At 54.8% G+C, this 27,833-nt stretch overlaps 1 protein-coding gene across 4 annotated transcripts in view; it reads left to right on the top strand.

Annotated features, from left to right (window-relative positions):
- CLASRP (CLK4 associating serine/arginine rich protein) overlaps positions 1-27,642 on the top strand; it is a 32,029-nt gene extending 4,387 nt beyond the window's left edge. Inside the window, exons 3-21 of one of the 4 annotated variants that reach the window (XR_002724546.2) lie at positions 9,446-9,543; positions 10,141-10,242; positions 10,448-10,527; positions 13,400-13,484; positions 14,710-14,858; positions 16,216-16,312; positions 17,308-17,386; positions 17,473-17,546; positions 19,065-19,106; positions 20,882-21,097; positions 21,213-21,500; positions 24,116-24,379; positions 24,798-24,841; positions 25,196-25,256; positions 25,835-25,893; positions 25,971-26,017; positions 26,789-26,871; positions 27,222-27,246; positions 27,488-27,642. Coding sequence is in view for 2 of the 4 variants with exons in the window: in XM_023182427.2 (XP_023038195.2) it covers positions 9,446-9,543; positions 10,141-10,242; positions 10,448-10,527; positions 13,400-13,484; positions 14,710-14,858; positions 16,216-16,312; positions 17,308-17,386; positions 17,473-17,546; positions 19,065-19,106; positions 20,882-21,097; positions 21,213-21,500; positions 24,116-24,379; positions 24,798-24,903; positions 25,196-25,256; positions 25,835-25,893; positions 25,971-26,017; positions 26,789-26,871; positions 27,222-27,246; positions 27,488-27,530 (1,998 nt within the window). In the remaining 2 variants the exon portion in view is untranslated. Of the gene's footprint in view, positions 1-9,445; positions 9,544-10,140; positions 10,243-10,447; positions 10,528-13,399; positions 13,485-14,709; positions 14,859-16,215; positions 16,313-17,307; positions 17,387-17,472; positions 17,547-19,064; positions 19,107-20,881; positions 21,098-21,212; positions 21,501-24,115; positions 24,380-24,797; positions 25,257-25,834; positions 25,894-25,970; positions 26,018-26,788; positions 26,872-27,221; positions 27,247-27,487 lie in introns of all 4 variants that reach the window. The other 3 variants (XM_023182428.2, XM_023182427.2, XR_002724545.2) reach the window with 3 other exon arrangements.
- Positions 27,643-27,833: the final 191 nt, after the last annotated feature.

The raw sequence follows: 27,833 nt of genomic DNA, 5'->3' as shown, positions 1-27,833 counted from the left end.
TGTGTGTGTGTGTGTGTGTGTGTGTGTGTTTATAAAATATGTTTAGGCCGGCGCGGTGGCTCAAGCCTGTAGTCCCAGCACTTTGGGAGGCCGAGGCGGGCGGATCACGAGGTCAGGAGATCGAGACCATCCTGGCTAACACGGTGAAACCCCGTCTCTACTAAAAATACAAAAAACTAGCCGGGCGAGGTGGCGGGTGCCTGTAGTCCCAGCTACTCAGGAGGCTGAGGCAGGAGAATGGCGTGAACCCGGGAGGCGGAGCTTGCAGTGAGTGGATATTGCGCCACTGCACTCCAGCACTCCAGCCTGGGTGACAGCGTGAGACTCCGTCTCAAAAAAACAAAAAAAAGCAATATTAACAATAGTAATTAACCATTTAATCGATCCTTCACAGGAACCCCCAAGCCATGTGAGAGGGCTTTAGATGCAGGATTTTTTTTGAATCCCTCGCAGTCACCCGTGACACAGAGACTGCTCTTACCTCCACTCAGCAGAGAAGAGGAAGCTCTGAGAGCTCCTCGCTTGCCTCTACCACCCAGGAAGGAACCAGAGGGCTAAAGGGAGAGCTCATCTTTGATAGCGTCAGAACGATGTGGCCATGAGAGCAAGGCCTGGGTCTCTGTGGGTCATAGCTGAGGCCCCAGCACTGGCCTAGGAACACAGCACTCAGGAATGAATAGCTACTTTTTTTTTTTTGAGATGGAGTCTTGCTGTCACCCAGGCTGGAGTGCAGTGGCATGATCTCGGCTCAGTGCAACCTTCGCATCCTAGGTTCAAACAATTCTCCTGCCTTAGCCTCCCAAGCATCTGGGACTACAGGTTCATGCCCCCACGCCCAGCTAATTTTTGTATTTTTAGTAGAGACGGGGTTTCACCATGTTGGCCAGGCTGGTCTCAAACTCCTGACCTCAAGTGATCCGCCCACCTCGGCCTCCCAAAGTGCTGGGATTACAGACGTGAGCCACCACACCTGGCCTAGCTGCCATTTTTTAAGGGCCCATGGTGTGCCAGACCCAGTGCCCACCAACTTGGCATAGTAGTCCTTTTAACAGGCCTGCGAGGTGGGTATTAATCATGCCTTTGTTAAAGGTGATGCCACGATAACAGCTGACACTGTTGAGCAGTTCTTGGTAACTACTGTGCTAACTACTTGGCTTGTATCTCCGCTTCATCAAAGCCACACCTCAGACTAGGAGGTGATTCTTATTATTTCCATTTTACAGAGGACAAAACTGGAGCACAGAGATGCGTGGCTTACAGTCACACAGCACGAGGGCAGAGGTGGCACTGTAACCCAGTCTCTGACACTTAACCTCTCTAAGCTTTTCACCTGTGCCTTATGCAGAAATAAAGGTTCAGAAAGGTGAGGCATAGCAAGACCCCATCTCTGCAAAAAATAATTTTAAAAAATTAGCCAGGTTTGGTGGCATATGCCTGTGGTCCCAGCTACTCGGGAGGCAGAGGCAAGATGAGACCTGGGAGGGTGGGACTACAGTGAGCTGTGATTGCACCACTGCACTGGAACCTGGGTGACAGAGTGAGACCCTGTCTCAAAAAGGAAAGGTGAGGCGACTTGCCCAAGGCGACACAGCCAGGAGGCGAGATACCATCATGGTTAGTCCTTAGAATTTGGGAGTCATGGGGCTCTGGGTTCAAATTCTAGCGATCCCGCTTACCTACAGTGTGACGTGGGCAAGTGACTGTCTCCCTGAACCCATTTCCTCTTCCACATGTGAAATGATGTCACATGGACAATCAGCTTTGGCTCTGACAAACCTAGAACATCCATCAGTGGCTTAAACAAGAGAGACATTTATTTCTTAGTCACAGAAAAGCCAAAAGGTAGCCAGTTAGCTGAGGGACCTAAGCTGCTTCTGTTTTGTTCTCCTGGGCACAGCTACCCTTCCCATTGTTGCATCAAGGTCTAAGAGGCTGTGGCCATCATGTCTTCATTCTCTCCAGCAGTGAGGGAGAAGGGAGGAAAAGGGGCAAAGCGCTCATGCCATTCGTTGAGAAAGTTTCTAAGCCAGGTGCGGTGGCTCATGCCTGTAATCCCAGCACTTTGGGAGGCCGAGGCAGGAGGATTGCTTGAGCCCAGGAGTTCGAGACCAGCCTGGACAACATGGTGAAACCCCGTCAATACCAAAATATACAAAAATTAACCAGGCATGGTGGCGTGCATCTGCGGTCCCAGCTCCTCAAGAGGCTGAGGTGAGAGGATCTCTTGAGCCCAGGAGGTAGAGGCTGCAGCGAGCTGTGACTGCACTGCTGCACTCCAGCCTGAGTGGGAGAGTAAGACCCTGTCTTAAAAAAAAAAAAAAGTTTCTGGATGTTTTCCTGTAACATTTCCACTCCTCCCCTGCTGACCAGGAAGTAGTCTCATGAAAAGCTGTAAGGAAGGCCAAGAGGTATAGACTTTATTTTGGGTCGCCCTGACCAGATATATTTGGAGTTCTATTACTGTTGTAGGAAAGGGAATAGATGTTGGTTGCCAATTAATGGTTTGCCACAAACAGCAGAGGCAAGAGCATGTCCCTCGATGTTGCTGGAGTGTTGGACGTACAGACCGCTGAGAGAGGCCTGGCCAGCGTCGCTGTTGCTCAGTAAATATTAGTTCTTGTTATTGACGTTACTGTTGCTGATAGAGCTGGAGTTTGGATCCAGGTGGAGGGCTGGTGCAGAGGAAGGAAGGGTGGAGCTGGGACTCCAGGCCCCCTCCCTCTTAGCAAGGGAGCTTGCTGCATTGTATTCCTTTTCAGGACAGTGGTGACGACCAGCCCCTCTCACTGGGTAACGCGAAAGAGCTCAAAGAACTAATGTCTGTGGGTGCTTTGTGGTGCAGGCCTGTACAAGCAGCCATTGTCCCTGTATGTGAACGTGACCTGCATTCTGATCTGGGCTGCCAAGCTGTGGAGTATGGCTGGGCCGTGGCTGATGGCTGCTTTGAGGAGGGGGCTCTCATACTCAGTCTTGGGCCGAGAGCGGAGGCCGTGGAGCGAGTGTCAGTGAAGCTGCGGTAGATGGTGGCAGGCTGAATGAGCGTGTCCAGATGCAGTTGGTTTTTCTTCCTGATATGTCCTTGGTGCCTGCTTTCTCTCCCTGTCTTCAGTCCCAGGCAGACTCCGGTTATGTCATTGCTTCTGTCCTTGTCTACTTTCCTTTTTAATCAGTGGTTTGGATAAAGAAACAGAATACTTTGTTGATATGGAAATGAGAAGTAAACGGGTCGCAGCTCAGGTGTGGTCTCCTCCAGGAAGCCCCAGACTGACCCCCAAAGTCTGGGTCAGGTGTTCCCACTGTGGGCCCCCATCTCAGCGCTGTCCACTCTAGGTCGTCCTGGTGTGGGGACAAGTCTGTCTCCCACACTGGACTGTGAGCCCATGAGGGCAGGGCCAGGGCTATCTCAGTTACTGCCATACGCTAGCACAAGGCCTGCTTAACAGTTGAATGAATGAATGAGCAACTTCATGAACTCCTCTGACCCAATCTGATCCTACAGATAGGATAATCCAGTGGTTAAGAGTTGGTTTTGGCTGGGTGCGGTGGCTCAAGCCTGTAATCCCAGCACTTTGGGAGGCCGAGATGGGCGGATCACGAGGTCAGGATCGAGACCATCCTGGCTAACACGGTGAAACCCCGTCTCTACTAAAAATACAAAAAACTAGCCGGGCGAGGTGGCGGGCGCCTGTGGTCCCGCCTACTCAGGAGGCTGAGACGAGAGAATGGCGTAAACCTGGGAGGAGGAGCTTTCAGTGAGCTGAGATCCGGCCACTGCACTCCAGCCTGGGCGACAGAGCGAGACTCTGTCTCAAAAAGAAAAAAAAAGAGTTGGTTTTAGGCAGGGCGCAGTGACTCATGCCTGTGATACCAACATTTTGGGAGGCTGAGGTGGGCAGATCACCTGAGGTCAGGAGTTCGAGACCAGCCTCACCAACATGGAGAAACTTCATCTCTACTAAAAATACAGAATTAGCCTGGCATTGTGGTGCATGCCTGTAATCTCAGCTACTCGGGAGGTTGGGGCAGGAGAACCCGAGAGGCAGAGATTGCGGCGAGCCGAGATCGTGCCATTGCAGCTCAGCCTAGGCAGCAAGAGCAAAACTCTGCTCCAAAAAAAAAAAAGTGGATTTTGGATCTTGAAAACACTTATGCACTTACGTTCATTATAGCATTATTCGCAATAGCCAAGACGTGGATGCAAGCTAAATGTCCATTGAGGGACATCGAGAAAGAAAATGTGGTCTTTACACATAATGCAATATTATTCAGAGCCCCATGGCTCTGAGCCTCAGTTTGCTCATCTGTAACATGGGCATAAGAATACTATCAGCTGGGCGTGGTGGCTCATGCCTGTAATCCCAGCACTTTGGGAGGCCGAGACAGGCAGATCATGAGGTCAGGAGTTCGAGACCAGCCTGGCCAATATGGTGAAACCCCATCTCTACTAAAAATACTAAAATAAGCCAAGTGTGGTGGTGGGCACCTGTGGTCCCAGCTACGTGGGAGGCTGAGGCAGGAGAATCGCTTGAACCTGGGAGGTGGAGGTGGAAGTGAGCTGAGATCATACTACTTGCACTTCAGTCTGGGTAACAGAGCGAGACTCTGTCTCAAAAAAAAAAAAAAAGAATAGTACCTTCTGGCCAGGTGTGGTGGCTCACACCTGTAGTGTCAGCACTTTGGGAGGCCGAGGCGGGCAGATCACGAGGTCAGTAGTTCGAGACCAGCGTAGCCAACATGGTGAAACCCCATCTCTACTAAAAATACCAAAATTAACGAAGTGTGGTGGTGGGCACCTGTAATCCCAGCTACTCAGGAGGCTGAGGCAGGAGAATCGCTTGAGCTTGGGAGGTGGAGTTTCCAGTGAGCCGAGATTGCACCATTGCACTCCAGCCTGGGTGACATAGAAAGACTCTGTCTCAAAAATAAAAGGGGGGGCTGGGCGTGGTGGCTCGCGCCTATAATCCTAGCACTTTGGGAGGCCGAGGCGGGTGGATCACAACGTCAGGAGATCGAGACCATCCTGGCTAACACGGTGAAACCCTGTCTCTACTAAAAATACAAAAAAAAAAAAAAAAAAAATTAGCCAGGCGTGGTGGTGGGCACCTGTAGTCCCAGCTACTTGGGAGGCTGAGGCAGGAGGATGGCGTGAATCCGGGAGGCGGAGCTTGCAGTGAGCCAAGATTGCACCACTGCACTCCAGCCTGGGCGACTGAGCAAGACTCGGTCTCAAATAAAAAAGAAAAAGAATAGTATATTTCTCCCATGGTTGTGACATTCGAGTGAGCCAGTACACATAAAACAGTGCCTGTTTTTTTGTAGGGTTCATTGACTTTTCCAGAATCTCCCAACAGAACCAGGCCCTGGACTCCAGGTGTTTACTCCCAGCTCAGTGCTTTTTCCTTTCTGTGAAGCTGACACTGCCAGTAGCTTCCTTGTACCTGCCAAATTCTGTCCTGCAAACAGTGTCCCATGAGTCCTGGCTGTGGGAACAGAGTATTTGGCCTGGAACAGCCTCAGGAGTATGATGGGATCTTGACCTTGGACTTGGCTGGCCTGTCCCAGGGCAGAGGGAGCGGGATGCGCTGTGTTGCCCCAGCTGAGGAATCAGCTAAGGGATCAAGGGAGGCAGGCGAGGTGCAGCATGAGGAGGTGGACTCCAGCAGCGCCACCTCGCTGGGCCTGTGGTTTTGAGCGTTCCTTAAAGTCAATTTTCTTTAGGTGTGAAATGAAAGTTACAGCAGCTCAGCACCTGGCACGTAGCGAGTGCGGGGTTGAAACTAGCCGGGTATTAGCTGTGGTCCCTGGTGAGTGACTCAGCTCCTTCCAGCCCGGACTGCACCTGCTCATCTGCCAGCTGAGGGTTGGGGTAGGAGATGGAGACAGAGTGAGGAGGTGCAGGAGCTTGGAAACTTGGAGCTGGCGTTTTTTTCCTGAAGGGGCTCAGAGTCCTCATCTGTTAGTAAGGATTATTCCTCTCTTTCCTTCATTGGGTGTTCTCGAGAGCCTGCTGTGGGCCAGGCCCTGTTGTAGGCTCTAGGGTTATAGCAGCCAAAACAGAGCCCTGCCTCCTGCGAGTTGCATTCTAGCATGGGAGAAAGGTGATGAATGAATATTAGCCCTAGAGGCAGGTGGTAGCAGGTGCTCAAAAGAACACAAGTGGAGTTCAGTGAGTGAATTGTGTGGTATGTGAATTACATCTCAATAAAGCCACAGAGTGAAGGAGCTTGCATAGATAAGTGGGGAGCTATTTAGATAGGGTCACTGAGGACGGCTTTTAGGAGGAGATCTGAAATAAACGGGGGAGCAGCAAGCGCAGAGGTCCTGAGCAGAAGTGCGGGGCATGTCTGGAATGCCCAAAGAATGGCATGAGGGCCAGTGTGCCTGGAGCAGAGTAGGGGAGGAGAGAAATCAGAGAGGGACAGGCCAGCGCCTGTGAGGGCTGAGTGGTCAGGGGCTGGGCGGGGTGGGGGGTGGAGTGCGGCCCAGCAAGTGTCAGCGAATCCCCTGGAGGTAGAACCCAGGGACAAGGTGGTCCAGGTGAGAGGGGATTTTGGATGGGGCTGGGGTTGGGGGGGTGAGAAGTGACTGGACTCTGGGTGTATGTCACTGGGAGCTGGATCAGGATTTCATGGACAGCACAGCAGCCGCTCCTACGGCTCTGGTAGGCTCCTCTGGGAGCACCCAGCGAGAGGTCATCCAGGGCCCAGCTCTCTGGAAGCTCAGGGGTGGGAGTTGCCAGATTTTCTTCTGATCATGATGCTCTTACGATGACTTGGACTTGTGACCCCTGCACGAAGGCAAAGACCTGAGGGCCAGCGACTCGGGAGAGTCTTCCCTGTCTTAGTAGCTGTTTTTTTTTTTTTTGGCTCATGCATAACAGTGGTAGGGACTTAGTGCCCTTTTTTGGAGTTTTTTTTTTTCTTCTCTTTTTGGTTGTTTTTACAAAGAGCTCATTGAGATACGGTTCACAGTTCGCTCATTGAAGGATGTAATTCAGTGCTTTTCAGGATGGATTGTGCAGCTATCACCACAATCAAATGTTACAACATTTTCATTACCCCAAAAAGAAGCCCTGACTGGCACGGTGGCTCACGCCTGTAATCCCAGCCCTTTGGGAGGCCAAGGCAAATGGATCTCTCGAGGTCAGGAGTTCGAGACCAGCCTGGCCAACATGGTGAAACCGAGGCTCTCCTAAAATTAGAAAAAATGAGCTGGGCCTGGTGGTTCGCACCTGCAGTTCTAGCTACTCGGGAGGTGGAGGCAGAATTGCCTGAACTTGGGAGGCAGAGGTTACAATGATCTGAGATAGTGCCACTGCATTGCCAGCCTAGGTGACAGAGCAGAGAGCAAGACTCTGTCTCAAAAAAAAAAAAAAAAAAAAAAGGGAAACCCTGTACCCATTTGCAGTGAGTCCCATTCCCCCAACTCCTCAGCGCTGATCTCCTCTCGGCCTCTGTGGATTTGCCTATTCTGGACATTGCATAGAAATGGGATTGCACAATGGGTGGCCTTTTGTGACTGGCTTCGGTCGCTTAGCAGAATGTTTTTGAGGCTCGTCCATGTTGTAGCAGATAGCAGAACTTTATTCCTTTTCATTGCTGAATAATATTCCACTGTGTGAATGGTCCACATTTTGTTGATCTGTTCATCCATTAAGGACCCTTGGGTTGTTCCCACCTTCTGACTATTGTGAATAATGCTGCTAGGAATGTTTGTGTACAAATATTTGAGTACCTGTTTCCAATTCTTTTGGGTATATACCTAGGAGTGGAATTGGTGATTCACTGGCCATGTAGTAATTATTTAAAACTTGAGGCCGGGCACAGTGGCTCACGCCTGTAATCCCAGCACTTTGGGAGACTGAGGCGGGTGGATCACCTGAGGTTGAGAGTTTGAGACCAGCCTGACCAACGTGGAGAACCCCATCTCTATTAAAAATACAAAAGTGGCTGGGCGTGGTGGCTCAAGCCTGTAATCCCAGCACTTTGGGAGGCCGAGACGGGCGGATCACGAGGTCAGGAGATCGACACCATCCTGGCTAACATGGTGAAACCCCGTCTCTACTAAAAAACACAAAAAACTAGCGGGCGAGGTGGCGGGCGCCTGTAGTCCCAGCTACTCGGGAGACTGAGGCAGGAGAATGGCATAAACCTGGGAGGCAGAGCTTGCAGTGAGCTGAGATCCGGCCACTGCACTCCAGCCTGGGCAACAGAGCGAGACTCCGCCTCAAAAAAAAAAAAAAACACAAACTTAGCCGAGATGTGGTGGCGCATGCTTGTTAATCCCAGCTACTCGGGAGGCTGAGGCAGGAGAATCGCTTGAACCTGGGAGGTGGAGGTTGCAGTGAGCTGAGATGGCGCCATTGCACTCCAGTTAAAGAACCTGATTTCTCTACTTTCTTGTCGCTACTTTTTTTTTTTTTTTTTTTTTTTTTTGAGATGGAATCTCGCTCTTGTGCCCCGGGCTGGAGGGCAGTGGCGTGATCTCCGTTTACTGCAACCTACCTCTGCCTCCCAGGTTCAAGCGATTCTCTTGCCTCGGCCTCCCAAGTAGCTGGGATTACAGGCGCTTGCCACCACGGCTGGCTAATTTTTTTGTATTTTTAGTAGAGACAGGGTTTCACCATGTTGGCCAGGCTGGTCTCGAACTCCTGACCTCAGGTGATCCGCCCGCCTCCACCTCCCAAAGGGCTGGGATTACAGGGGTGAGCCACTACGCCCGGCCTACTACTTGTTATAGTCCGTCCTTTCCATGTCAGCCAGCCTAGTGTGGGTGAAGTGGTATCTTGTGGTTCTGATTGGCGTTTCCCTGATGGCTAATGATGTTGGTCATCTTTCCACGTGCGGATGCAGTCTGGTCCGGGCGGGAGTGCCCACACCATCTCTGATGAATGGCCCTGAGGGTGGGAGGTGAAGAGTTGTGGGCACTGATATCTTAGGGAGCGAGGTCTTCGTACTGGCCACCACCTCCAGAGGAACAAATTCCTTATTTAATTTCTTTCTTTTTTTTTTTTTCTTTTTTTGAGATGGAGTCTTGCTCTGTCACCCAGGCTAGAGTGCGGTGACACAATTTCAGCTCACTGCAACTTCCGCCTCCCAGTTTCAAGCGATTCTTCTGCCTCAGGCTCCCAAGTAGCTAGGATTACAGGCATGTGTCACCACGCCCAGCTAATTTTTTGTATTTTTAGTAGAGCCTGAGTTTCGCCATGTTGGTCTGGAACTCCTGACTTTAGGTGACCCACCTGCCTTGGTCTCCCAAAGTGTTGAGATTACAGGCGTGAGCCTCCACGCCTAGCCAATTCCCTTATTTCTAAAGGTTAGCAGGTTGGTTCACCTCTGAGGTATGGCCCGCTTGACCTTAGCTCGCTGCTAAGCTGGGTTGTGTTTGAGGGGGTGGGGTTTGGAGCTCTGTTGGGTGGTGACCTCAGTCCTGTTTACCCCTGCAGAAGAAAGACCCGGCCCAGTTCCTGCAGGTACATGGCCGAGCTTGCAAGGTGCACCTGGATTCTGCAGTCGCCCTGGCCGCTGAGAGCCCTGTTAATATGTAAGACTCATACGGGAGGCAGGGGAGTGTCTGTGACTGAAGACTGGGAGTCAGAACCGACCTGGGGTGGTGTAGAGTCTGGAGCAGAGACTGAAGTATGGACAGATGTTTGGGGACTCAGAGGCAGGGAAGGCGTGACCCACATGTGAAGGTGATGGTCACAGGGTGTGAGAACAATGAGCAGGGGTTGGGGTGGAGGCCCCAGAGTAGCAGTGCTGGTTGGAGGACTTAGAAATGGGTGGAGCCAGGGCCAGAGGCACAGAGGAAGCAGAGAGTAGGTTGCCAGACCAGGGCTGTCTCAGGGTGCCTGAGGCCCGCTCCTCAAATACCCACTAGGACCTGGTTCAAGTTCCCCATTATTGCTTGGTTCTGAGAAATGGGGTCTTGGTGTCCTCAGGGGCAGTCAGATGACTGGCCTGTTTCAGGTCCCAGGAGGCTGAATGTGGATTCAGGGAGGCTTGCAGCAGGAGGGACTGAGAGCTGGGGGTTGAGGTGAGGGCCAGGCTTCCAAGCCTCAGCTGGCAGGGAGCAGGTGCTTTGTGTCCTGGGCACTGTGGACCCTGAAGTTCTTGCTTTCTTGCTCCCCTCCCACTTCAGGATGCCCTGGCAGGGGGACACCAACAACATGATCGACCGATTCGATGTCCGCGCCCACCTGGACCACATCCCCGACTACACCCCCCCACTACTCACCACCATGTAAGCCGCCTCCCAGAGGGCTGCCAGGCACGGTGTCATACCCAGGAGCCCCTGTTCTTTTCCTAGCTTACCTGTCACCTTCCTAGGAGCCCCTCCTATTTGGTACCGCCCTGAGCCTGAGGAGGATGCCTCATTTCCCTTCCTGCCGGCTTGGGGTGGGATCCACCCCTTCCCTCTGATTTCAAGGTCTCACCCTCCCCTAAAGCTCCCCAGAACAGGAGTCGGACGAACGGAAGTGTAACTACGAGCGTTACCGAGGCCTGGTGCAGAACGACTTTGCCGGCAGTGAGTGATCTGCAGGGGGACGAGGGGTGTGGGGTTTGGGGGCCCTGGAGCCTGGAAGACATAAATAAGTTTGAGAAGAAAAGTTTTATCCACATACTTTCTACTAGAGGGTCTTGGGTTCCGGCTCCAGCTCTACGATAGACTCACTTTGCCTGCATCTCTTTCCCCTTCGGGGCCTCCGTCTCTGGATTTGGTATAGGGGATGTCTGCCGAATTGGTTGTTCCCAGCAGGGTCACGTCCATATACCATGCCTTCTGACTCCGTGGTCCTTTTTTCTTTAAAGAATAGAGAAAATAGCAAGAATATGTTTTTATTTTTCTTTTTAAATTTTTTTTTTCTTTTTTTTTTTTTTGAGACGGAGTCTCGCTCTGTCGCCCAGGCTGGAGTGCAGTGGCCGGATCTCAGCTCACTGCAAGCTCCGCCTCCCGGGTTTATGCCATTCTCCTGCCTCAGCCTCCTGAGTAGCTGGGACTACAGGTGCCCGCCACCGCGCCCGGCTAGTTTTTTGTATTTTTTAGTAGAGATGGGGTTTCACCATGTTAGCCAGGATGGTCTCGATCTCCCGACCTCGTGATCCGCCCGTCTCGGCCTCCCAAAGTGCCAGGATTACAGGTTTGAGCCACCATGCCCGGCCAATTTTTTAAATATTTATTTATTTATTTATTTATTTATTAGAGGCGGAGTTTCGTTCTTGTTGCCCAGGCTAGAGTGCAGTGGTATGATCTCGGCTCACTGCAACCTCTGCCTCCTGGGTTCAAGTGATTCTCCTGCCTCAGCCTCCTAAGTAGCTGGGATCACAAGTGCCTGCCACCACCCCCAGCTAATTTTTTGTAGTTTTAGTAGAGACAGGGTTTCACCATCTTGGCCAGGCTGGTCTTGAACTCCTGACCTTGTGATCCACCTACCACGGCCTCCCAAAGTGCTGGGATTACAGGCCTGAGCCACCGCGCCCGGCTGTCACCCCGTTTTACAGACAAGGATGTCGAGGGGGAGCACCCTGTCCAAGGACCTGGGATTCTCCACGTGTCCTTAACCGCTGCTCTCTGCTGATGGAAAGCTCCTAACTCACCTACCAAGAACTAGAGATTCCCTTTCTTGGGGTTCCCTGTGGAGTTAAGGGAAGGATGGAGTTCTCTGCTGGGTTTCTGCCTTACTACCTGGTGGGTCTCGGTTTCCTCTTCGAGATGCGTGGTGGTGATGATTTTGTCGCATGGGGTGGTTGTCAGAGTTGAGTGAGGTGATGTGTATAAAACCCCAGCACTGAACCTGGCACAGTCAACCCTCCATGTGGGTCTGCTAGTCCAGTATTTGTTTATTTCTAAGATAGATGCTTTTTTGATTTTCTAAAATCAGAGGCTGCCAAAATTCTAGTGATCACCAAGGCCTTAGAATCAGGGACATGTGGTATAATGGATACTGTTTTTGCCATCATTCCAGGCCACACAGATTCCTGGTGGTAGAGCCAGGGTTCCCTTAGTTTTGCCTCACTCTGCATTTATTCATTCACTTCCACAAACATGCGGTGTGGCAGGTGCTGCTCTGGGATCAGTGGCATGGCAGGGGAGAGGGTAGCAGCTCCATACTCAGTGTCAGTGACGCCAATTGCAAACCAAGATGATGTGACAGACAGTGCACCATTCTCTGAGAGAAATAGGACAGAAGTCCTGGACCAAGGCTGGGGTCAGTGATGTATGGATAGAAGCTCCCTGGGAGGCACGGGTAGACCACAGGATTCCAGGCCAAGAGCAGTCTGGGCAAAACCCTGTGTCAGCCAGGACTATGGGCACACTGGAGGGGCAAAGAGAAGGCCCATGTGACCGGAGCAGGGAGAGCTAGGGACGGAGAGGGAGCTTGTGCAAGACAGGGTCAGCTGGGCCCCTCCTGGGCTTTGGAGGCAATAAGTAGAAATGGGGTATTTGCTAGAGCAAGGAAGGGCCGTGCTACATCCCCTTCTGGCCCGCCAGCCCACCCACCTCTTGTTCCAGATAGAAAACCTCAGGCCAGCCGGGCACGGTGACTCATACCTCTAATTCCAGCACTTTGGGAGGTCGAGGTGGTGGATCACCTGAGGTCGGGAGTTCGAGACCAGCCTGACCAACATGGAGAAACCCTGTCTATACTAAAAATGCAAAATCAGCTGGGTGTGGTGGCACATGCCTGTAATCCCAGCTACTTGGGAGGCTGAGGTAGGAGAATCTCTTGAACCCAGAAGGCGGAGGTTGCGGTGAGCCAAGATTGCACCATTGCACTCCAGCCTGGGCAACAAGAATGAAACTCCGTCTCAAAAAAATATAGACAAAGAAAAACTGAGGCCCAGGGAGGGAAGGAAGGAAGGGGACCCACCACCCACGGTCCCACAGCAAGTCAGGGACATGTGTCTCTCTGCAGGGAAGATCAGGAAGGCTCTGGTACATTGTTGAGTCCCCTAAGCTGGGTGTTAAAACGTGTCACGGAGAGGCTTGCAGTGGAGTGACCTGTGCAGTCAGAGTGGCATGTGGCGCTCAGGAGCAGGTTTTGGTTCTGAAGGGTCCAGCCAGAGGCCTCCAGGAACTGTTAGAATGGTGGTAGAGTGTCCAAGTACCAGGCCAGGCACTCACTCTGCCTGTGGTCCCATTTTACGAAAAAGGAAACCGAGGCACAGATGTTCTAAGTCACTCGACCAAGGTCGTGTGTCCAGTGAGTGATGTGTCCAAGGCTCTGCTGCAGTTGCTTGTGTCCTACCAGACACAGTTTGATTATCTGGAAGTGGCCACTGCCCCAAGGTGCACTGGGGTTGCACCTGTCTTCCTGCTTCACGGCACTCTGATGTTCCCCCACTGAATTCCTAGTGTCCCCAACCCACTCTGACCCGGGGTCTCTTGTTTGCTGCAGTCTCAGAGGAGCAGTGCCTGTACCAGATCTACATTGACGAGTTGTACGGAGGCCTCCAGAGACCCAGTGAAGATGAGAAGAAGAAGTGAGTTGGGGTCTGGGGTGCAGGGGGTTGAGGAGGCGGGAGGGCTGGGAGCCCCAGGCAGGCATGGCCTCTTCCATCCTGTCCACCAGGGTCTCCCCAGAACCAAGGATGGTGTTCAGCACACAGTCAGTGCTCACTTAATAACTGTGTAGAGGAAGAAGCCCTGTCGGGGTGCCAGGGCTTGCCGACGGCTCTGCGTTGCATTTTCAGCTTGGGGAGTGGTGGGAGGTGCAGTCCCTGTGGTCAGACAGCCCTGGGTTTGAGTCCTGGCTCCGAGGCCGTGAGTGGGAATTCTCTGAGCCTTGCTGTGCTTCCCTGTAAAATGGGGCTGGCAGGAGGCCCCGCTGCCTGGAGTTGGGAGGCATGCAGGAGACAGAGCTTGTGAAGTACCTGTCCTAGCACCTGCCGTGTAGTGAGCTTGCAATCAGCCCTAGCTGATGTCACTCTGGAGAGAGGCTTCTCAAAGCTGCGTCCTTCAAGGAGTAGCTGGGGAGACCTGGGCCTTATCCTGGAGCAGCTGCCTCTGAGGAGCAGCGGCCAGGCAGTCTCACTTCTCTCTTCTCCAGCTCGGTCTGATGAGCGCAGGACCCTACCCTCACACATGCCGTTCCCTCTGCAGGGCTTAGCTCTCCTCCAGGCCAGCTGCTGTTGCCCCGGTGCACGGTAGACTGGAGCCTTGGCTTGGGACTGGGCAACTCCCTCAGTGACACCTTCCCTCCTGCTCCCTCTGACTGCTTGCCGCCTTCCTCCACTGGGAGGGGTCCCACGGGACTGTCCTGGATGCTTCTTGGAGACTTCAACCCTCGTCCACGGCCCCAGCCTCAGGGTCCTGCTCAGGCCCCTCAGGCACTGCTCTGTTCAGGGCAAAGCTGGGGCACCTGACTGCTCAGGAGGACTCTGGGCTGTGCCCTCATGGGACTTATGGTCTAGGCGGGAGACAGACCTTCCCCAACAGAGATGACCCAAGGAAGGCAGGACTGGGGAGCTCAGGACAGTGCCGACCCACCCTAGGGTGCCAGTCGAGGACTTCTTGGCAGGTGGGGCCCTGGAGCTGAGATGTGGAGGAAGAGGGAGGAGCTGGGTGTGGGCAGGAGCAGAGGGACCTAGGCCGAAGGACAGCCTGAGGGGAGGGGGCCGTGGCACTCGAGAAGCTGGTGTGTGGGGCCAGCCTGGGGCCCTCCTCTCCGCCAGGCACGGCCCTGGCTCAACGGCTCCCCTTTCCCAGGCTGGCAGAGAAGAAGGCTTCCATCGGTTATACCTACGAAGACAGCACGGTGGCTGAGGTAGAGAAGGCGGCAGAAAAGCCAGAGGAGGAGGAGTCAGCAGCCGAGGAGGAGAGCAACTCGGATGAAGATGAGGTCATCCCCGACATCGGTGGGGTCCCCTCTCTGCCCTCCCCACCCACAGTCCCTGGGCATCGTTTCTGTGTCTCGTCCCTCACCCTCTGTGGGGCACCCCGTGCTTACGAGCTGTGTTGCTCTCCCTCCCCCGCCCCAGGGCACGCCAGCCTCCTGCCACCCCGTCTCACTCATCTCTCATTTCTAGGGTGCTGGTTCTATGATCTTTTCCCCTCCTAGGTGTTGGCTCCATTCTTCTCCACTTGGGCCGGCCTCTCTGTGCCTCTGCCCCTCTCTCCTGCTCTCTTCCCTCCTCTGGAAAACAAGTGTTCATCCTCTTACAGAGCCAGCTCCCATCCTCCAGGCATCTGTTCACCCTCCCCTCTCTGCCATTCACCTCCCCTCTGGATTTCCCCTGATCAAACCACCCCCGAGTCTCTCCGCTTTTCTCATCCTGGCTCTCACTCCAGCAGCTGGCTCTTCTTATTTTTTTATTTATTATTTTTTTTTTTGGCGTGGAGTTCTGCTCTGTCACCCCGGCTGGAGTGCGGTGGCGTGATCTTGGTTCACTGTGACCTCCACCTCCTGGGTTCAAGTGATTCTCCTGTCTCAGCTTCCCAAGTAGTTGGGACTACAGGCACACGCCACCATGCCCAGCTAATTTTTGTACTTTTAGTAGAGACAGGGTTTCACTACATTGGTCAGGCTGGTCTTGAACTCCTGACCTCATGATCCACTTGCCTCGGCCACCCAAAGTGCTGGGATTACAGGCGTGAGCCACTGCGCTCAGACCAGCAGCCGGCTCTTTATTCACACTCTGTAGAGCCACACATTGACCTCCGCCCGGCCCTCCTTCCGCTGGCTCATCACACGCCCTGCTTCCAAACACCTGTGACCCACACCCTGCCTGCCGCCCACCGTGATCTTCAGCTGCCATTTGTCTGACCCTATTCAGTCCTCCCTCCCACATCAACCCCACCACACGTCTCATCCATTCCTCCCTCCCTCCATCCACCCATCCCTCCTTCCTTCCTTCCCTGCCTCTATTCCATTCATCCCTCTATCCCTCCTGCCCTCCATCCATCCCTGCATCCCTTCATCCGTCCCTCCACCCATCCATCCATCTCTCCCTTCTTCTTTCCCTCCCTCCGTTCATCTGCCCCTTCCAAGCCCTGTCCCCCAGCTGCCTCTGTCCACCGTGTGTTGTGCTCACCTCTGGCCAAGCCCTGTGCGAGCGTAGGGGATGCCAAGATGAGCCATACTTGATGCCATCCATTCCTGAAGAGTCCTTCAGTCTGGCAGGCGCCCCATCACCCCCACCTCCTGGAGCACTGCCCCTTCTCCCCTGTCCTCTTGCTCGGCCGTGGCTCCTGACAGCTTTTCTCTTGGTGCAGACGTGGAGGTGGACGTGGATGAACTGAACCAGGAGCAGGTGGCAGATCTCAATAAACAGGCCACGACTTATGGCATGGCCGACGGCGACTTCGTCAGGTGAGGCCTGCCTGCTGACACTCCTCCCCATTCTGTGGGCCCACCCTGGCATCTCACTGTTTACTCCCGATACTGACAGCCATCCTGTTTGTGAGCATTTGTGTGCCTGACCCTGGGCCCAGGACTTTACACATGCAGGTCCCTGAGCCTATGGTGGTCGTGGCCCCACTTCATCTGTGCAGGAACAGGCTGCACCCAAATCACCCAGCCTGCCCTACTTAGTGTGACCTGGGGCGAATCTGGCTCTTGGAAGCCCAGGGGATTCCTAGGCTGGGGGACAGCACCCTCTAGTGGAGAGGCTTCATTCCCTGGTCATTTATCCTGGCAGTTGCTGGTTGTACCTCTACCCTGAGCCATACCCACTGCTGAGCTCATAAGACCACACAGAATGGTCCCAGCTCACTGGGCAGTGAACCAGAAGCGGAGCCTGAGCACGGCACCCTCTGCCCAGAGCCCTCTGTGGCTCCCACCTCCCTCAGGCATATCCAGTGTCCTCACCATGGCTGAAAGGTCTTACCCATCTGGTCCTCTTGACTGCCCCCATCCCTCCTGCCCAGCCTCCATGGCCTCCTTGCTCCTCAAGTGCAGAGGCCTGGCCCAGCACCTGGGCCACTCTGCTGTTCGTTTCGGGCGTTTGCAGCTTGCTCCCCCAGGTTTCTCTCTAGATACCCCGTTCTGTGTGGCTTCCCTGAGCTTCCTCTGCCTTTGATCTAACATCTAATGGACCATGCATTTTATTCCCTTGCTCATTATCTTCACCCCTAGAAGGTCAGCCCGTGCAGGTGAGGATTTCTGTTTTTTTCAGTGCTGAGTTCTTGATGCCTAAGATAGCACCTGGCACACAGAGGGTGCTCAAGAAGTGGCACTGAATGAAAGATACCTCAGGCTGGTGTGGGGTGACTCGGGTCCCTCACTTTCTCTGATGACTCAGCCTGTGTCCTCCTTATCCTGTGGCGTACCCCCTCCTCTATCCTAATTCTCATCCCCCTCTATAGGATGCTCCGGAAAGATAAGGAGGAGGCAGAGGCCATCAAGCACGCCAAGGCCCTTGAGGAGGAGAAGGCCATGTACTCGGTGAGGTCTGGGCTGGAGTGGAAGGGGACAGCATTGTGTCACAGGGAGGGCACCCCCTCACCAGTCTGGTACCCACCCTACTCCAGGGACGCCGCTCTCGACGCCAGCGGAGAGAGTTTCGGGAGAAGCGGCTGAGGGGTCGCAAGATCAGCCCACCCAGGTAGGGCTTCTCCCTGAACCCCCACCCTGCTGGCATCTGGCGGAGGGGAGCGGGGGCTTAGGGCCTGAGAAGGCTCTTTGGAGGCAGGCATTTGACTTGAGGAAAGAGTCTTTCTAGTGGGGCGATGCATGGCCTGCGTGAAGGTCTAGAGGTAGGAACGGCCTTGAGGGCCATGTGGACTCCTTTCCTTGCCAGCCACTCCCCTCACCCTGCCGGACTGGGGGCCCTTGCCAGACTCCCAGGAGCCCATGCACAGGTGGCGTGAGGCTGTCACCAGGGCGGCAGAGGAATAGAGGGCACAGGCTTTGCCCTAGACTCTCACCCAGTTCTGCTGCTTGGCTGTTTCCTGTGTTGGAGTTTGGACAAGTGACTTCCTGAACTCTGTGAACTTCAGTTTCTTCCTTTGGAAAATGAAGCATTATCACCTACCATGAGAGAGGGCTGGGGCAGTCCCCACAGGGAGGTCTTGGGACAGGTTTGGATGAGGCAGTCTGGCTTGGAGCAGAGAGCCCAGCCTGGGTCAGGAGGCCTTGAGGAGAGGCCCGGTGCAAACCCATGCCTCTTTTTGCCACATCTCTTAAAGGAGAGTGATTGACAGTTCCTGTAAGGCTTAAACAACTTGTAGGTTCAGGGGTTGGTGTGCAAAACATTCCTTAGAGAATAGCACCAGTTGTCATTGCTGTCAGCAGTGGCACAGAGGCACACAGAGGGTAGTGCAGGCAAACCCAGGCTGGATGGCTGTAGGGCCTGGGTTTGGATCCCAGTTTCCTCCTTTATGAGCTGCATGATGCTGGACAAGTGACTTCATCTCTCTGGGCCTCAGTTTCCTCAGCTGTGATAGACTCTCTCTTCTTTTTTTTTTCCAGAGACAGGGGCTTGTTCCGTCACCCAGGCTGGAGTGCAGTGGTGCAATCACGACTTACTGCAGCCTCAAATTCCTAGGCTCAGGCGAGCCTCCTACCTCAGTCTCCTTAGTAGCTGAGATTACTGGCATGCATCACCACTCCCAGCTAATTAAAATAAAATATGCTTTGTAGAGATGGTGTCTTGCTATGTTGCCCAGGCTGGTCTCAAACTCCTGGGTTCAAGTGATCCTCCCACTTCAGCCTCCCAAAGTGCTGGGATTACAGGCGTAAGCCACCGCACCCGGCCTGTTTTAATCTTATCATCATCATCATTAGTAAGCCTGGACCGAGTGAGAGCCAGAGATGAGGATTGGGAGGAGGGATGCTTTCATTCTAGGGTCAAGAGGCCAAGCAGAACCAGGGTTGCTGAAGTCCAAGTTCCTCAGAGTCATGATGGGTCTAGGACATTGTGGGGTGGGGCCTAAGTTCATGCTTTGGACAGATCTGAGGTGGGGGTGGGTGGAGGAATCAAGGGAAGGCCCCCAACCTGGTCAGCAGCCCCCTCACTGTGCCAGGTGCCTAGCTTTGGGTCCTCAGGTTGGGGGACTTATCCTAAATTCATGCCTACTGAGATCTTAAGCCCCAACTTGTCCCGCCCCATTCTTCTCTCTAGCTATGCCCGCCGAGACAGCCCCACCTATGACCCCTATAAGCGGTAAGTTCCTCCAGAGGACCAGGGAGTAGCAGACAGGGAGCCCCCTGATGGGGACAGGGACGCTGAGGAGGGGATGGGAGGTTCACCCTGCTAGGCCACCCCAAGCCCACAGACTGCATGATATGTTCTGGGTCTGAATCATTTTTGTGTTTTCCAGATCGCTCTCTTGTTTTCCCAGTTTTAAATAGAATTTTCTTTTTTTTTTTTTTTTTGAGACGGAGTCTCGCTGTGTCGCCCAGGCTGGAGTGCAGTGGGCCGATCTCGACTCACTGCAAGCTCCGCCTTCCGGGTTCACACCATTCTCTGGGACTACAGGCGCCTGCCACCACACCTGGCTAATTTTTTGTATTTTTAATAGAGATGGGGTTTCACCGTGTTAGCCAGGATGGTCTCGATCTCCTGACCTCGTGATCTGCCCGCCTCGGCCTCCCAAAGTACTGGGATTACAGGCGTGAGCCCCGCGCCCGGCCAATAAAATTTTCTTTATATTTGAAGCTTCTTTATTTTATTTTTCTGATTTAAATACAACGCAGTCTTATGGTAAAAATGATCAAATATGGCAAAACAGTGTGACTGAGAAATCAAGTCACTTTAATCTCAATTTCCAGAAGTGGCCAGTGGGAAATAACGGGCACTCAGTAGCACCGCTGGGCACAGGTGCTTGTCTCGTGGGTGAAAGAGTGATTGGAGCAGGGATTTTGAGAGGGACCAAGCTCAGTGTGATCCCAGTCCCCCTCATCCAAGCTCTATAGCTCTCTGAAGCCCAGTTCCCTCTTTGGAATGGGGGTGGGAATGGGATCTTCCTCATGTGGCTGTGGGTCGAGGTTAGATAAGGTGTGAATGGCTTCTGGGGAAATAAAAGGTGTAGGTTAGTGCTTTATACATGGGAGTGTTGGATATCAGGTACCTTCTTTTTATTTTTAAAATTTCATGTATTAAAAAAAAACTTTTTTTTTTTTTTTTCTTTAAAAAAATTGAGATAAGGTCTGACCAGGCTGGTTTTGAACTCCTGGTCTCAAGCAATCCTCCCACCTGGGCTTCCCAAAGTGCTGGGATTACAGGCGTGAGCCACCACACTTGGCCACTTTCTTTTTATTTTACTAAAATGGAATTGCACCACACTCAGTGTTTCAGAACTCGCTTTTTCCTCCCAGATTATCCATGTTTCTTTTGAGTAAAACTTTTCTGTGTTTTGTGCAGAGATCTACTTATCTTTTTTTTTTTTTTGAGACGGAGTCTCGCTGTGTTGCCCAGGCTGGTGTGCAGTGGTGTGATCTGGACTCACGGCAACCTCTGCCTCCCAGGTTCAAGCAGTTATCGTGCCCTCAGCCTCCTGAGTAGCTGGAATTACAGGTGTGCGCCACCATGCCCAGCTAATTTTTTTGTGTTTTTTTGTAGAGACGGGGTTTCACCTTGTTGGCCAGGCTGGTCTCAAACTCCTGGTCTCAAGTGATCGGCCTGCCTCGGCCTCCCAGAGTGCTGGGATTACAGGTGTGAGCCACCATGCCCGGCCTGCTCATCCATTTTTCATAGCCACATAAAATCAGAGCAGTTGTCTGTCATTGTCCTTCCTGGTTATTTAGCAAAGGCTGCATGGTTGTGAGTCAAGTCCTTGTTCAGAGCTGGGTCTTCAGTGCCCTCCAGGCTCCATCCACCCGCCTGGCTTCCCGGGTTGCTCTGGCCCGCGCTGGCGCTGCTGTTGCTCAGCTGTGTGTGCTGTTCCCGGAGAGGCTCCGGGAGCCTGGGCTAGTGAGCCTCCTCCTCCCTACCCGTAGGTCACCCTCAGAGTCTAGCTCGGAGTCCCGCTCCCGCTCCCGCTCCCCGACCCCGGGCAGCGAGGAGAAGATCACGTTCATCACCAGTTTTGGAGGCAGCGATGAGGAGGCAGCCGCAGCTGCTGCTGCCGCAGCCGCATCAGGGGTCGCCACAGGGAAGCCCCCCGCACCTCCCCAGCCTGGCGGCCCCGCCCCAGGACGTAATGCCAGCGCCCGGTCGGTAACGCTCACGCCGCCCGCCCTACGCCCCGGTCACCATGGGGGGGACCCGGGGCAGAGGGGGGCCGCGGCTCAAGCCTGCACTGACCGGCCCTCCGTGCCCCGCCTGCAGCCGCCGCTCCTCTTCCTCCTCCTCCTCCTCTTCCGCCTCGAGGACCTCCAGCTCCCGCTCCAGCTCTCGCTCCAGCTCCCGCTCACGCCGTGGCGGGGGCTACTACCGTTCCGGCCGCCACGGCCGCTCCCGGTCCCGCTCCTGGTCCCGCTCCCGCTCCCGCTCCCGGCGCTACTCCCGGTCCCGTAGTCGTGGCCGGCGGCACTCAGGTGGGGGCTCCCGAGACGGACACCGCTACTCCCGCTCGCCTGCCCGGCGTGGTGGTTACGGGCCCCGGCGCAGAAGCAGGTGTGTGCGGCTGGGCGTGGGCGGGAGGGGCTGGGGGGCGCGGGCTTCGATCTTGGGGAGAAGGTGCTCAGAGGGAGGAAACCTGGCCACCTGGCTCAGAGAACACCCCATCTGAGGGGACAGGCACAGGCCACTGCTCTTCCGCAGGAAGCCCTTGGTTGGAAAGGGCAAGGCATAGGTGTTTGCGTACGCATCCTGGCGGCAGTGGGGGTGGAGCCCAGCCCGTTTTCCACAGCAGGGTGTGGAGAGGAGACTGCGTATCTCTCTCTCCTCAGGAGACTGTCTTTGCTGTCAGGGGTTCCAGGTCCAGGGGAATAGAAGCGCACGGACGCTCTAGGGTGTTCTGTAGCTTGAAGGGACGGGTCCGGGTCTTGAGGGCTGGGAAACTCCTTGGTGGGAGTGCGTTCCTGTGTGGCCAGGAGCGGATGGGGAAGCGAGTGGAAAAAATCAAGATAGCTCATTGGCCTGGCGCGGTGGCTCACACTTGTAATCCCAGCACTTTGGGAGGCTGAGGCAGACGGATCTCCAGAGCTCAGGAGTTCGAGACCACCCTGGGCAACATGGTGAAAACCCGTCTCTACTAAAGTACAAAAATTAGGCCAGGCGCGGTGTTTCACGCCTGTAATCCCAAAACTTTGAACCTGGGAAGCAGAGGTTGCAATGAGCTGAGATCGTGCTACTGCACTTCAGCCTGGTGACAGAGCGAGACTCTGTCTCAAAAACAACACACAAAAAAAATTGCTGGGCATGGTGGCGTGCGCCTGTAGTCCCAGCTATGCAGGAGGCTGAGGCACAAGAATTGCTTGAACCCCGCAAGCGGAGGTTGCAGTGAGCTAAGATTGTGCCACTGCACCCCAGCTTGGGCTACAGAATGAGACTGCATCTCAAGGAAAAAAAAAAAACATTTCATTTTTGGGAACACACGATGAGAGGCCAGCTCTAGGGATGGTTTAGAAAAGAAAGTCACCTGGGGACTGGTCTACCCCCTTCTGGTCTCCTTGCCTGTTGGGGTCAGGACTGCTCTTGGAAGGGCAGCAACGCTGGGTCGGTGGGAGCATAGATTTCAGGGCACCTGCCCGAGTGTAGAGTCCCTGGGCCTCTGCTTCTGTAAAATTGCAATAATAGCATCTGCTTCTCTGGGCTGTTAGAGGTGTAACAGGTAAACCCATGTAAGGTGTTTAGGTCAGGGCTGGTGCTAAGTGCTGTTAATACCATCAGCATCATTACCTGCATTATTGTAGCACTGATCACCATGTTAGCTGCCTGTAGGGTCTGGCAGGTAAAGTAGAGGGGCCAGGTAGAGATCCTGCTAACCTGGCAAGCACGTGTTCCCTCCAGTGGGGGCGTTGACCGCTCAGCAGCAGGTCTAGTGTCACCTAGTCTTTCTAGTTCTCAGGAGAAGTTGAGGGTCTGGATTTTTAGAGGATAGCTCTTGTTTTCTTTCCTTTTCTTTGAGACAGAGTCTCGCTGTGTCACCCAGGCTGGAGTGCAGTGGCGCGATCTCGGCTCACTGCAACCTCCGCCTCTTGGGTTCAAGTGATTCTCCTGCCACAGCCTCCCAAGTAGCTGGGATTACAGGCGCACACCACCATACCCGGCTAATTTTTGTATTTCTAGTAGAGACTGGGTTTCACTCTGTTGGCCAGGCTGGTCTTGACCTCCTGACCTTGTGATCCCCCCACCTTGGCCTCCCAAAGTGCTGGGATTACAGGCGTGAGCCACTGCACCTGGCCCTTGTTTTCTTAATAATGACAACAAATTTTAATTTTATAAAAATTTCATTCAAAAATTAGCCGGGCATGGTGGTGCACGTCTGTAATCCCAGCTACTTGGGAGGCTGAGGCAGGAGAATTGCTTGAACCCAGGGGGTGGAGGTTGCGGTGCGCCGAGCTGTTGCACCACTGCACTCTAGCCTGGGTGACAAACTCTGTCTTAAAAAAAAAAAAAAAAACAAGAGAGTCCAAGCAGAGTTAGTATGTGGCCCAGAATTGGCTTCCGGGTCATATATTCCTTGTAGCTTACCCAGAGCAATGACAGGAGAAAGACTTGGAGGGCAGGTGGGACCTGGGCACATCTTGCATGCCAGCCTGAGAGTATCCGGAGCAGGGAGAGGATGGGGTTCCACATCCCCAGATTGGAACTTGTGGGTCTGTGCTGAGACTGGTAGAGGACAAGGGGTGCTCCCCACTGCTGTCAAGACCCTGGACACGAGCAGGATGAGGAGGTGGGTGAGGGTGTAGATGAGGCCACCATGGAACACTTGCGCCTGAGCTGGACACGGCTCATAAAGGGGGAGCCAGCCATCCCTCCCAGAGCTCCCCTCTCAAGAAGTTGGCAAGTGGGTGTCTAGCGAGGGAGAGGTGACACAGGCCAGGCAGGGCTCATGATGGCAGGACTGCCCTTAGGCTGAGTGTATCTAGAACGCCATCTCTGTAGCCAGAGGGAGGCCAGAGTGCCGCTTCGGGACATTTCGGAGAGAGAGTAGCAGGAGAGGAGAGTCAAGCCCGTCACCTCGGGCGTTGCAGGAAGGAGGACTGTGGATCCGGAGCCAGGGTGGGGTGCGGTTGGGGTCCCTGGAGCCTCACAGTCCTCCTCCCGCCCTGCTGCATCCCCAGGAGCCGCTCCCACTCAGGGGACCGCTACAGGCGGGGCGGCCGGGGCCTCAGGCACCACAGCAGTAGCCGCAGCCGCAGCAGCTGGTCCCTCAGTCCGTCCCGCAGTCGCAGCCTGACTCACAGCCGCAGCCACAGCCCCAGCCCCAGCCAGAGTCATAGCCACAGCCGCAGCCGCAGCCGCAGCCAGAGCCCCTCGCCATCACCCGCAAGAGAGAAGCTGACCAGGCCGGCCGCGTCCCCTGCTGTGGGCGAGAAGCTGAAAAAGTGAGCAGGGCGGGTCTGGAGGAAGAGGGCTGCCAACCTCAGGTGGGGAGGGCGAACGTCACTGTTTTCTTTTTGGGAAAACAGCCCTACCCTAGGAAGTCTGGGGGCCGGGGTATGGCCCTGGCCTGAGAGGGTGGATTTCAGGGGGACACAGCCCTGGCCTGGGGGGTCTGAGGAGGACACACCAAATCCTGGAGGATCTGCACAGTCAGAACCTTGTCCTTGATGAGGGTCAGAAGGGGCCAGGGCCCGGTCTTACAGGTTCTGTGGGGTCTGAGAGGGACATGGTCGCACCCTGGGGCCTCAGAAGGCCCATGACTTGGCCACCTGGTCTGAGGGCAGTGCTGAGGCTGGGGTCAGAGGTGGCAGCTGTCCTTTCCCCCTCCCAACCATGTCCTCTGGCCCTGCCCCCACCCAGGACCGAACCTGCCGCTGGTAAAGAGACAGGAGCTGCCAAAGTCAGTAAGAATTTGGAACTCGCCCGTCTAATTCCCGTCAGCAGCAGTGCCCAAGAGCTGGGCCTGGTGGGCCTGCAGGGGGACCCGGGTGGGCTGGGAGATCCAGCCCCAGGGACTGGGAGGGGAGGGGAAGGGTCTGTCCCCGTGAGAACCATGTCCCTCTTCCCTCCTCACTGTACACTGGGGCTCCATCTGTCACTTGAGCCTCTGGGAGCTTCAGGGCTGTCCACAGCCTGCCCCTCCTCCCCACGTCATTCCCCACCCCCCTGCCCCAAAAGCCCCAGGCTGTTGGCTGAGGTGGGTTGTGGGAGCTCTGGGACACCCACCCCCTCTCCCACCTCTTCTCCCCCCTCCCCAGCCCAAGCTGACGCCTCAGGAGAAGCTGAAACTGAGGATGCAGAAGGCGCTGAACAGGCAGTGTATGTTCTGCCCCGTCCCTCCAGGGTTTCACAGCTCTTCCCCTTGGCAGTGGGAGCAAGGAGACCCAGCACCACCTCGGGAGGCCTGGCCCTTCCCTGGAGAGTCTGCGCAGGCGCAGAGGTGCTCTGGGGAGGAGTGGGTTTGCATCAGTTCCGCTGCCGCCGTGCTGAGGCCTTTGCAGTCAGGTTGACCTGTCTGAGCTCAGCCTCGTTTTAGAGAGTGGGGCTCTTGCCGGGCGCGGTGGCTCACGCCTGTAATCCCAGTACTTTGGGAGGCCAAGGTGGGTGGATCATGAAGTCAGGAGATCGAGACCATCCTGGCTAACACGGTGAAACCCCGTCTCTACTAAAAATACAAAAAATTAGCCAGGCATGGTGGCGGGCTCCTGTAATCCCAGCTACTGGGGAGGCTGAGGCAGGAGAATGGCGTGAACCCGGGAGGCGGAGCTTGCAGTGAGCTGAGATCTCGCCACTGCACTCCAGCCTGGGCAACAGAGGGAGACTCCATCTCAAAAAAAAAAAAGAGAGTGGGGCTCTTAAGGGCACCCCTCAGCCACTGTATATCTTCCTTCCTACAGTCAAGGCGGATAAGAAGGCGGCACAGGAGAAGATGATCCAGCAGGAGCATGAGCGGCAGGTGAAGTGGGGAAGGGAGGGCTGGGGTGACGGGTGGGTGCTGGCCTGGCCACGTCCTCATAGCCCTGTCTGCTGCAGGAGCGGGAAGACGAGCTTCGAGCCATGGCCCGCAAGATCCGGATGAAGTAAGACCTTGCCCCTCCCTGTCCCATGGCCACACCTCCTGCTCCTGGGCTTCCTGGCCTTCCCACCACGGGCTCTTGGCTCGAGCCCTGCCCAGCTCCCTGTGGGTGGATGAAAGGCAGAGCCCTGCCTGGCCCTCAGGGCTGTGCCCCACCACCTCTCTTGCTCCTCTTCCTGAATTTCCTCCCTCCATTTCGGCCTGCCTCCCGCACCGCAACCTCGTCCCAGCTCTTCCAGCCTCCAAGTGCCAGTCACCTTTGCTGTTCTGTTGGCCTGGCAAGCTGTTCCTGATACCCCTTCCCCACCCACCCACTGCCATGGGTCTTCCTCCTGTCCCAGCCTGTTCATCTCCTAAGTGGAGACAGAGTCATTGTCTCACCTCACAGGCTGTTGGGGGGATTTGACAAGATTAAGGCCAGGCACGGAGAAGGCACCCAGTAGATGTAGCCATTGGGTTGCCAAGCCTGGCCACTGTGACGGAGACCATTTCAGCACTCAGTGTGTGCAGGTGCCCCAGTGCGGCAGGAAATGATGGGATTATCCTGCCTCCCTCTGTTCACAAGGCTTTCCTAGGGAGGGGGCTGGGATTCCAGTCAGCTCCGCCAGCTGGGGTCCCTCTGAACCTCGGGCCCCCTTTCCAAGCCCGGATTGGTGGCAGTACCGGCCCCCTTGGTTTATTGTCTTCCTCAGAGTAGGGTGTCGGAAGCACCTGCCCTCCCTGAGCTCAGTGTGTCCAGTGTTCTTGGCCAGATGCTAATGCCATGCCTTTGCAGGGAGCGGGAACGCCGAGAGAAGGAGAGAGAAGAGTGGGAACGCCAGTACAGCCGGCAGAGTCGCTCACCCTCCCCCCGATACAGTGAGTGTCCCCACCTGGCTGGAGGGCTCTGGGGCTTTAAAGAAAAGTGTCAAGCAGGGTTACAAAAAAAATAGTACGTGTTCCACATTAGCCTTCCAGAAATGAAAGCTCTTAAGACACACACACGTACACACACATTGCTTTAGTCACAAGGTGATTGCAGAAATTAGAAGTGCTCATTCTGGCGTGGGCTGGTGAGGGGCACAGATCGCAGCCACTGGACTCTCTGGAAATGTCCCCTCATTTGGAGACAACCCCTGGAGTTCAGTTTTGAGGACCTCACCCCGGGTCAAGGAAGAGGCCCTGACCCTGGATGTTTGCTCGCTCTTCATCTCCTCTTTTCTTTCCAGGTCGAGAATACAGCTCTTCTCGAAGGTAAGGAAGCCCAAGACCCTCCACTTTCTGGGAAGTGACACTTGTCCTTCGATGGGAGGTCCTGGCTCTCATTCCTCCAGCCTCACCCTGTACCCACCTCCCATTGGAGGGGCTGGTCTCATCCCTTGGGGAACATCCCTCCCTCCACAGACAAGTGCTCCGATCACTGAAGCCTCCATGGCCCCAGGTGTGTTGATGTGTGTACACCCCATTCTCACGGCCCCTCCCTTTCTCCTTCCAGGCGCTCAAGGTCCCGATCCCGAAGCCCCCATTACCGACATTAGGCAGAAGAGGGAGGGGTGGGGAGGACAAGGGGGTGGGGTAAGGGGCTTAAGCTGTGATGCTGCTGGTTTTATCTCTAGTGAAATAAAGTCAAAAGTTATTTAATTCCCGTCACCTGCCTCAGTGTCATCTGTGTGGTTGGTGCAGGGCTCTCCCACCCTAGGGCCCACTGGCCAGCAGAGCCAGCTGGGAGGGCGCTTGGGTTTACAGGCCAGGTGCCAGTGCTGCCTGTGTGGCACATCTTACCCACATCTGATGGCTAAGTGGCAGGCCCCTGTTCATCAGAACCTGCCATGGCTCAGTGA

Source organism: Piliocolobus tephrosceles, chromosome 21 (genome assembly GCF_002776525.5).
Source record: "Piliocolobus tephrosceles isolate RC106 chromosome 21, ASM277652v3, whole genome shotgun sequence".
Taxonomy (NCBI): Eukaryota; Metazoa; Chordata; class Mammalia; order Primates; family Cercopithecidae; genus Piliocolobus; species Piliocolobus tephrosceles.
Note: the sequence above shows the minus strand (reverse complement) of the source record. Positions and strands in the feature narration are given on the sequence as shown.